Source organism: Erinaceus europaeus, chromosome 3 (assembly GCF_950295315.1).
Source record: "Erinaceus europaeus chromosome 3, mEriEur2.1, whole genome shotgun sequence".
Classification (NCBI taxonomy): Eukaryota; Metazoa; Chordata; class Mammalia; order Eulipotyphla; family Erinaceidae; genus Erinaceus; species Erinaceus europaeus.
In genome coordinates this window covers 16,130,861-16,141,255 of record NC_080164.1, presented here as the reverse complement: position 1 = coordinate 16,141,255, position 10,395 = coordinate 16,130,861, and the positions used below count along the sequence as shown (strand labels likewise).

Genomic DNA, 10,395 nt, shown 5'->3' with positions numbered 1-10,395 from the left:
GGGACAAATAAAAGAACACAGGTATTAGGCGCAATGCAAAGGGCAGTTACTGGAGAGAGGCTCTCGAAGGGGCCCAGCCCCTGTAAGCGAAGCCGCTAAAACCACAGGAGCACCTAGCACGCGGTCGGCATCCGCTCGTTAAGCCTTCCTGGGCGGATCTAGTTCCGCTTCCGCGCACAGATTCGCTACGTGGGCGTGAACGTCTGACGTCAGACGTAGCTCGGCGTCGGACTTCCTTACGCGCATGCTCTGAAGGCGGGGCGGAGAGCGGAAAGAGGGGGGCGTGGCCAAGCGCCACCGCCCGCCGACTCGCTCTCCCTGTGGGAGGCGGGGGCGCGCGCGCGCGCGCTCGTTCGCGCAGCCGGCTGCGTACAGTAGTGACGGCGCGCGGGAGCGGTCACATGACCGTAGCGGCTGCCTGTACAGTAAGAACCCAATATGGCAGCGGCGGTAGCAGTGGCAACGGCAGCAAGAGGACCGGCCGCCCCTTAGAGCCCCCCCGCCCCCGCGCACCACCCCCGCCGCTTCCTCCGCCTGGGTGCTCCTCGGGTCCGACTTCCCCTTTCTCCCACCCTTCCCGGCACCGCGGGAAAAGCAGCGCACGGCACCGCCGGCTGGGAGGGCAGCGAGAGCCCGGGCACAGGAGCCTCCCCGTCAGTTCAAGACCCGACATGAGGGAAAAGGGCCGTAGGAAGAAGGGCAGGACCTGGGCGGAGGCCGCCAAGACGGTAAGGGGGAGGGCGCGGAGGGGCAGGCGGGGAGGGCAGCGCTCCCGGGCCGCGCCGCTCGGGGGCAGGGGAGGTCGGTGGCCCGGCGACCCGGCGACCCGGCTGAGGGGGCGCCCGGCCGCGCGGAGAGGGCGGCGGTTGGCGCCGGGCTTGGGATCTTTGTGGGAGCCGGAGGCGCCGGGCGGAAGGGGGTCTCCGCGCGTCCGCTGCGGGTCCTCCCGGGGGTCTGGGGACTGCGGGCTGCCTCCCGGGGGTCGGGTCGCTCTCACCGCCAACTCTGGCAGCCCACTCCCGGCCGTGCGGCGAGTCCCGTGCCGGCTCCCGGCTCCCGGCTCCCCCGGAGCGGCCGCAGAGCCCCGGCTGCGTGCGGCCGACAGCACGGGCGAGGGCGCGCTCCCAGCCCCGGGAACCGCGGGCAGCACCGCCGCTGCGAGCGTCGACCCTCCGGAGCTGCCCCGCCGCCACCCCGGGTCCTCGGCGCGTCCGGGCCGGCGGCTCCGACAGGACGTCACGAGGCGCTTGTTTTTGTTTGCCGCGCGAACCCAAAGTGCAGGAGGTGTTTAGAAACGAAGTAACAGGTGGGACTTGCAGAATTTTTTTTTTTTTTCTGTTTCCGTAGAGACCTGCTCGAGGCAGCAAAGCATGGTGGGACGTGTAGTTTAGCCTGCCCTAACTTTCCCGCAGCGCAAAGTGATGGTGGCCTCACCAAGTTGCTTTAAAAAAAAAAAAATAACTATTATTTTATGGGGCGGAGGGGGCGAGGGGAGTGGCATCCTATTTTGTGCAACGAAGCTTGGAGGGGGGTGTTGAAGAAAGTGGATTCTACAGGCTTCACCAAAACCGGGTGTGTTAGAAAGTGATGGAAGGTTGGGACAAAGTGGCGCTCGCTGCTGGGGCTGGAGGAGGTGCGACGGAGCGGAGAGCTCGTCTGAATACTCTCTCCTTCTGTGTTGTATGTGTTTGTTTGTTTGTTTTTAATGACACCTGAAAAGTAATTACTGTTCCCTGTGGGAAGTTTTGTTGGAAGATTATAGGAAAGTATATAAAGGAGAAAATGAAGTCACTTTATTTTTCCCCCCTCAGAGTTGTATGGCTGTTGACATTTTGGTATTAAAAACACCAAGTAGGTGTTTTTTATTTACTTCCTTCAAATATGGATCCTGCTATTTATGCATGCTCTTGAATTTGGATTGTAAACCCCGCGCTTTTGTTTTGTAAACTATGCTCTCAGGGGGTTGAAGAGTCTTAAACTTGTATTTTTGTCTTAGCTGGAAATGTGAATAAGTGAATAAATAAAAGCACTTTTTTGAGGGGTCCGGGCGGTAGCGCAGCGGGTTAATAAACACACGTGGTGTAAAAGCGCGAAAGCACCTTTTGCTTGAATGTTTTCACCTGTATCTTAATTAGGATCCGGGTGCCTTGCTGTTCCCCTTTAAAAGATGAAGCTCTAGAAATCCTTATTTTATTGATAGGGAAATTGCTTTTTCACAGAATACTGTTTTACTGTCTCCTACTTAACGAGCTTATTTTATGAAAAGAAGCATGGCGAACTTTATTATTAGTATTGTTGCCAGAGTACTGTTCAGCTTTGACTTACAGTAGTGCTAGGGATTGAACCTGGGACCTCAGTCTGAGGCATGTATGGAAGCATGGTAAATTTCAATTATATGGGGTGGGGGCACCAAGATACACACTTAAAAAACATTATAGGTAAGCACACTGTAACCCTAGTTATGTTAAATTTAAATTTTTAAGTACTTAAAAATTAAGAGCTTTTTAGAAAAGCTTAGTCCGAAGAAGCTATGACAAGTAGAAAAAATTTGACTTCCAGGGCCCAGGCAGTGGCGCACCTAGTTAAACGCACATAGTACTGAGCTCAAGGATCCAGGTTCAAGCCCCCAGCTTGCCATCTGCAGGAGGGACACTTGACAAGTGGTGAAACAGGTCTGGTCTGCAGATGTGAGTCTCCCCTTCTCTCCCTCCCCCCACCTCTCTATATATCCCTCTCAATTTCTCTCTATCCTATCCAATAAAATACAAAACAATTTAGAAAGGATAAAATGGCCACCAGGAGGAGTGGATTCATAGTGCTGACACGGAGCCCCAGTGATCTAGAGGCAAAACAAGAAAGAAAAGGGAGTCGGGTGGTAGGTAGTGCAGTGGGTTGCGCACGTGGCACATGACACAGAGCGCAAGGACCGGCATAAGGATCCTGGTTCCAGCCCCGGCTCCCCACCTGCTGGGGAGTCGCTTCACAGGCGGTGAAGCAGGTCTGCAGGTGTCTATCTTTCTCTCCTCCTCTCTGTCTTCCCCTCCTCTCTCCACTTCTCTCTGTCCTATCTAGTAACAACGACATCAACAACTACAACAACAATGAAAGACAAGGGCAACAAAAAGGGAAAATAAATATAAAAAAATTTTAAAAAAGAAAGAAAAATTTGAGTTCCGTGTGTATTTTCCTGTCATAAGTTAATATATTTGCTTATTTGTAACTAGTATTTCATCCCCTAGCTAGCTGTATGAATGGGATGAAAAAGCTACTTTGGTTAATAGAGTTAAGGATGAATGAATTCATGAAGGGATCAGTATGTTAGTGTATTTGGTTTTTTTTGTTTTTGTTTACAAATGTGAGCTCAGAGCAAAATAGATTTTAGAGAACAGTGACACTAGAACTTTTTCCTAATTGAAATCTTATAAATACTGTTTATTCCTTTTATCATTTGTAAAGTGGGAGATTAAACTAAATCTTAGAATTCTAAAGGTTTTTGTCGAAGGAACTAGAAGTAAATGTAAGAGGGAAAGATAAAAGAAAATCTTTAGTATATTATACAGCAGGATAATGAAATTAGAAAATTAAGTAATATGACAAATGGAAGCAACTTTAACCTAAATTATGAAATGGTGAATATATTTAGATGACCAAGAAGACTAGAAGGGGTTGTAGTGTTTAAACTTGATTTATCAGCACTGAGCTAAAATGTTCTAGAACAAAAAGGACATTTACATACAAATATAGGCATTACCTGCTTATTTCATTGTATTCTTGGACTCTGAATTGTAGAGCAGTTAAGTTAGGAGAGCATTATTAAGAGAAAATAGGGTTGTGGGGAGTTAGGAGGTAGCGCAGCGGGTTAAGCATAGGTGGTGCAAAGCACAAGCACCAACGTCAGGATCTCGGTTGGAGTCCACAACTCCCCACTTGCGGGGGGGGGGGGGGGGTGTCACTTACTTGGATAGAACTCAACCCAGATTCAAGTCAGCCTCCACCACACTGAAAGAAGCTTCAGTACTGATTTCTTTCCTCCTGTCTGTCTGTCTCTCTCTCTGCCTACCTACCTAAAAAAGGTAGCCCAGAGCAGAGGGGGGGAAACAAACACGAAATTGTTGTCTCCTACTTAAATATTGCTAAGTACTTGAACAGCACTCTGTACAATACTGGACGTGTAGAAGACATACACACGATCAGTGAGGGGACAGTTCACCGTAGTTCAGTTGAATCTCAACTCCATTATTTTCTCTCAAGTCCAGTTATTATAATCAATCTATACAACTCACCAACCTTTTGGCATGATTCGACCATAACATAATACATAACTACAAATCTTATTTTGCTTTTTTTCCCCCCAGAATGTTCACAGCAGTTTTGCACCAATCTGTGTAACTCACACACATCCACAACTCCATATTACACATTATGAGTACCTGTGGCTATTATTTATATCTGTTACTGTAACACTGAACAGGAACACAGCCCTATTTTATTTCATTTTTTAAATATTTATTTTGTTTTGTTGCCCTTGTTTTATTGTTGTAGTTATGATTGTTGTTATTGATATTGTCGTTGTTGGATAGGACAGAGAATTGGAGAGAGGTGGGGAAGACAGAGGGGGGAGAGAGAGATAGACACCTGCAGCACTGCTTCACCAACTTTATTTTATAGGACAGAGAGAAACTGAGAGGGAAAGGGTAATGGAGAAGAAAAGAGAGGGGTGGGGTAGATAGCATAATGGTTACGCCAAGAGACTCATGCCTGAGGCTGCAAGTCCCAGGTCCAATCCTCAGCACCACTGTAAACCAGAGCTGAGCAGTGCACTGGTAAGAGAGAGTCAGTGTGTCTCTCTCTCTCTCTCTGCAGAACTGCAGAAGCTTTGCCCTTGTAGGTGGGACTGGGGGCTTGAACCCAGGCCCTTGTGCTTGGTAACACACTTAAACCAGGTGTGCCACCGTCTGGCCCTGGAAGTAGCTATTTTTCCTGGAATTTTTTTTTTTTTTGCCTCCAGGGCTATTGCTGGGGCTCAGTGCCTGCACTATGAATCCACTGCTCCTGGAGGCCTTTTTTTTTTTTTCCCCTTTTGTTGCCTTTATTGTTTATTGTTGTTATTGCTGTCATTGCTGTTGGATAAGACAGAGAGAAATCGAGAGAGATGGGGAAGATAGGGAGAGAAAGACACCTGTAGACCTGCTTCACCATCTGTGAAGCGGCCTCCCCTCCCCCCCCCCCCCCCCCCCCCCCCCCGCTGGTAAGGAGCTGGGGACTCGAACCCGGACCCTTATGCTGGTCCTTTTGCTTTGCGCCATGTGCGCTTAACCGACTGTGCTACTGCCCAGCCTCCTCCTGGATCATCTTTTTAACCCCTCCCCCCAGATTTCTTTATTAATGAGAAAGATAATCAGAAAAAATGAAAAAGAAAGATAATCAGAGTATCTCTTTGATACTTGTGATGCCTGGGCTCTCAAGAGCCCAATGGGGGGAGTCTCTGTACTGCCTCCCAGGGCGCCAGTCCGATGTTAGGAAGTTTAAGGTGACTGTGATGCGGGCCGTGAAATGGTGGAGCCGGTAGTTTGAACAGGAGCATTTGTACTAAACTGGAGATACTGAGAACGCGCCATTGACTGTAGAACTAGGTTTGTTGTTAGTCGCATCTTTTTTTCCCCAGATAGAAAGATCAGATCAGCACCCAGGCATCTTTCAGTGTAATGGGGCCTGGACTCTAGGCCAGGTCATTCCCGGGACAAAGCAAGCAGGGTTAGGCTCATTCTTAAAAGGAAAAGACATTGTACTTGAATGCTTGATGACACCCTTGGGGAGTTTCGCTGTATTCGCAAATCGAATTTTTGAAATAGTATAGTTTTGTTGATTCTGGGAGATAGCTCATCTGGTAGAGTGCACACTGGATGTGAGGTTGTGGCTCTGAGTCCCTGGAACCACAGCACTGCGTATGGCAGGTACAGTGGTGCCTCCCCTCTTTGTTTTTCTTTGTTTCTGTCTGTCTGTCCGTCCCCCCTCCCCCGTGTGTGTCTACTGTAGAGATAAAACGAGGGCCTGTGAAAAAGCTCACCCAGCCCCCACCGCATTGAAGGAAGAGTTGGTACTGTGGTTGCTTTCATACTTTCTCTGCCTTCTCTGTCTCTCTTAATGAATAAATGAGTAAGTGAGAAAAAGACCATGGGGGGGGGGGGGGCAAGGGAGAGGTGGAATTGCACTGGTGTAAAGCCCTGCCACACCAGAAAAAAATTAAGTAAAAATAAAAACTACTGAAAAAACAACTTTGTGATTCTTTTTTTTTTTTTTTTTTAACTTTTTTCCCTCACCACAACTAGGAAGCATTCAAAGAGAAAATATATTCTTTTTTAAAAAATACTTATTTATTCATTCCCTTTTGTTGCCATGTTATTTCATTGTTGTAATTATTATTGTTGATGTTGTTGTTGGATAGGATAGAGAGACATGGAGAGAGGAGGGGAAGACAGAGGGGGGAGAGAAAGACAGACACCTGCAGACCTGCTTCACTGCCTGTGAAGTGATTCCCCTGCAGGTGGGGAGCCGGGGCTTGAACTGGGATCCTTATGCCGGACCTTTTGCATTGTGCCACCTGCGCTTAACTCGCTACACTACCGCTCAACTCCCAAATGGAATGCTTTTAAATGTAATTTAACTCTAAAGGTATATTTTTCTTAGATAAAATGCCTATTTTATTGAGGACAAGTAAATGAAAATTCAGTTTATTATAAACTTTTTTTTTTTTTTTTTTAACCAGAGCACTGTTCAGCTCTGGCTTATGGTGGTGCGGAGGACTGAACCTGGGACTCAGGAGCCTCTGGCATGATGGTCTGTTTGCATAACCGTTATGCTATCTACCCTCCGACCTAAACTTTTTTTTTTTTTTTTAAAGATTTTATTTATGAGAAAGGAGGAGAGAGAAAGAACCAGACATCATTCTGGTACATGTGCTGCTAGGGATTGAACTTGGGACCTTATGCTTATGAGTCTGATGCTTTATCTACTGTGCCACCTTCTGGACCACAAAATTCAATTTATTTATTAGTAATACTGTGCTTCTTGACTACAGAGACTTCTTTTGAATATTTCTACTTTGCAGAGCTTAACTTTCTTCCACGAGTGCTAAATTAAATTTTTTTTTCTTTATTTGTATTACTGTATGGAGACAGGCAAATTGAGAGGAGTGGGGAAGATAGAGGGGAAGAGACAGAGAGACACCTGCAGCTCTGCTTCATCACAGGTGAAGCTTTCCCCCTGCAGGTGGGGACTAGGGGCTTGAACCTGGGTCCTTACACACTGTAATGTGTGTGTGTGTGTGTGTGCGCGCGCTCAACCAGGTGTGCCACTGCCTGGCCCCACTCTAAATACTTTATTTACCTGTTCCTTTTTTCTTTTGGAGACAAGAAAAGACATCATGTTCTTACTTTAAAGAGCACATTTTGAATGAAGTTAGCTAACTATGCTAGGTTGGTTTGCCAAGAAAACAGGTTGAATATTTCTCTTGTTTGTGACAAGACAATTTCCAAGACACACTAAGGTATTTATTTGCCTCCAATGATGAGTTAGTTACAGCTCGACCGTGGGAATTTCCTTTTATTTTGTAAGTTTTGTTTTACTTACTGCATGTGAGAGATGGTTTTATCTGTGGGAAGCCAGCGCACCACCAGCCTGGTGCATGTCATGCTGGGGGTTGAACTGGTGGGAGCTGCAGGTACACAGGATACCCTGTCAGCTGAGCTGTTCCCCAGCTACAGGATACTGGGAATTTTCTGTGATAGCTTTTATTTCTGACCTTGCTTGACTAAACTAAATTGGTTAATGGTAAATACCCACGTGCTTAGTCCTGAGCTTCAGGGCACCCTTAACAGCATAATCTCTTATGAGTACTTTGATCCATGCTTGGCAGAAATTATGCTGTGGTTGACTTCACTTGAAAATTTTTGACACTTAGCATTTGATAAACATTCGAACAGACTTTCATTGTAGTTCACTGTATAGCATGGCCCAAATCATCTTGAATCTTTTTTTTTTTTTTTTTTAAATTTTTTTAAATATTTATTTTATTTATTTATTCCCTTTTGTTGCCCTTGTTGTAGTTATTATTGTTGTTGTCGTTGTTGGATAGGACAGAGAGAAATGGAGAGAGGAGGGGAAGACAGAGAGGCGGAGAGAAAGATAGACACCTGCAGACCTGCTTCACCGCCTGTGAAGCGACTCCCCTGCAGGTGGGGAGCCGGGGTTCGAACCGGGATCCTTATGCCGGTCCTTGTGCTTTGCGCCACCTGCGCTTAACCCAACGCGCTACAGCCCGACTCCCCATCTTGAATCTTGAACCCACTGATGTTTGAATTATTCAGTGGCTGGTTCCGTCATACCCAGTTTCAAATAAAGTGCTCAGTGGTATTAGTGACTTATTTCTAAATAGCATGAAAATTTAGTTGTGTTACCGTTTAGTGATTAGTTTTCTGTATGTTTTTGAAGTGGTTCTGACAGATATTAAGTTTAGACAGAATATTTATGAAAGGCATTAATGTGCTAGTACTTTAATATATCATTACTAGCCTGTAAAAGATACAATAGAGTTGGACTTTTGCTTTTTTTCTTTTTCCCTTTTTGTTGCCCTTATTTTTTTATTGTTGTAGTTATTGTTATTGATGCCATCGTTGTTAGATAAGACAGAAATGGAGAGTGGAGGGGAAGATGGGGGGGAGAAAGAAAGACACCTGCAGATCTGCTTCACCACTTGTGAAGCGACTCCCTGGAGGTGGGAAGCTGAGGGCTCAAGCCAGGATCCTTAGGCCGGTCCTTGCGATTTGCACCACGTAGGAAGAGAGAGAGAGAGAGAGAGAGAGAGAGAGAGAGAGAGTGTGTGTGTGTGTGTGTGTGTGTGTGTGTGTGTGTGTGTGTGTGTAAGAGACCACAGAATCAAAGCTTTTTTTAATACCATGGACACTGGGTTTGAACTTGGGTCATGAACATGTACTTTTTTTCCCTCCTTTTTCTTTTTACCAGAGCAGTGCTCAGCTCTGGCTTATGGTGCTACAGGGGATTGAACCTCGGACTTTGGAGCCTCAGGCATGAGAGTCTCTTTGTATAACCATTATGCTACCAACTCTTTCCCCTCCTACTATTTTTAATACCAGCTGGGGAATAATCTTTATCTGGATTTGGTCTTATCAGTACCATTAATTGTGTCAGTTTGGGCAAGTTACTTAAATGAGCGCTCAAACATTAATTTGTATAATCTGGAGAGCTTGTTAATGATGCAGGTTTTGCTTGTTTTTAAAGATTTTATTTACTAGGGGCCAGGCGGTAGCACACCTGGATAAGAGCATATAGTACAAAGTGCAAAAACTCAGGTTCAAGCCCCAGCTCCTCACCTCCAGGGGGAAAGCGTCATAAGTGGCGAAGCAGGTATTTCTCTCTCTCCCCCTCTCTATCTCTCCATCCCCCCTTCTCTCTCTATTTTTCTCTGTCCTATCCAATAAAATGGAAAAATTAGCCACCAGGAACAGTGAATTTGTAGTGCTGGCACCAAGACCCAGCAGTGTCGCTGGGGCAAAAACAATATATTGAAAAGATAGGAGGGGAGGGAGGGGACACACCCACCGCAGACATCACTCTGGTACATGCGTTACTGGGGATTGAACTTGGGACCTCATGCTTGAGAGTCCTAAGATTCACTGTGCCACCTCTTGGACCACATGATGCAGCTTTTTATTTGGTGTGTCTACCGTCTTGCCAGAGTTTACATTTTATTTATTTATTTATTTATTTATTTATTTATTTATTTATTTATTTATTTATTTATGTTATCTTGGTTGTCACTGGCACTCAGTGCCTGTAAAGCTTCACTGTGCCTGGTAGCTTCTGCCTCTTTTTCTGATAGAGAATTCTCATACCCCCCCCCCCCCCCCCCCGCAGTGCTCCACTGCTCATGAGGCATGTGGGGGGCCTGGGGGCTTGAACCCCGGTCTGTGAGTAGATTATGCATTTCTGGTCAGTTCCCAAGTGATGCTGGTTCCCTGGTTAAGGAGCACAATTAGAGTTTAGGGATTTAGACTGTTTCAACTCTCAGTGTCGTCAACGTTAGAAATAGTGATAGAAATCAGCCATCTGGTGAGTCAGGTGAGATGGCTCACTATCACAGACAAGGGCCTGGGCTTGAGCCCCTGGAGTCACCTGCATGGGGGGTGGGGGAGCTTCAAGAGTGGTGGAGCAGTATGGTGTCTGTCTTTGCTCTACCTCTGTCTCTCCCACCCCTTATCTTAAAGCAAACAAACATGAAGAGGCCTGGGGTAGCAGTGATGATCCTAGTAGAACCCGCCCCCCCCCCAAGTTCTTGCAAACAATTCCTAATACGTTGTAAGATGCCGGGGGCCAGCC

General features: G+C 46.5%; 1 protein-coding gene across 2 annotated transcripts in view; it reads left to right on the top strand.

Annotated features, from left to right (window-relative positions):
• The first annotated feature begins 249 nt into the window (after positions 1-249).
• The window catches only part of ASXL2 (ASXL transcriptional regulator 2), a 133,443-nt gene continuing 123,297 nt past the window's right edge, over positions 250-10,395 (top strand). For both annotated transcript variants that reach the window (XM_060186685.1, XM_007516745.3), the window contains exon 1: positions 250-728. Coding sequence is in view for 1 of the 2 variants with exons in the window: in XM_007516745.3 (XP_007516807.2) it covers positions 402-728 (327 nt within the window). In the remaining variant the exon portion in view is untranslated. The remainder of the gene's footprint in view (positions 729-10,395) is intronic.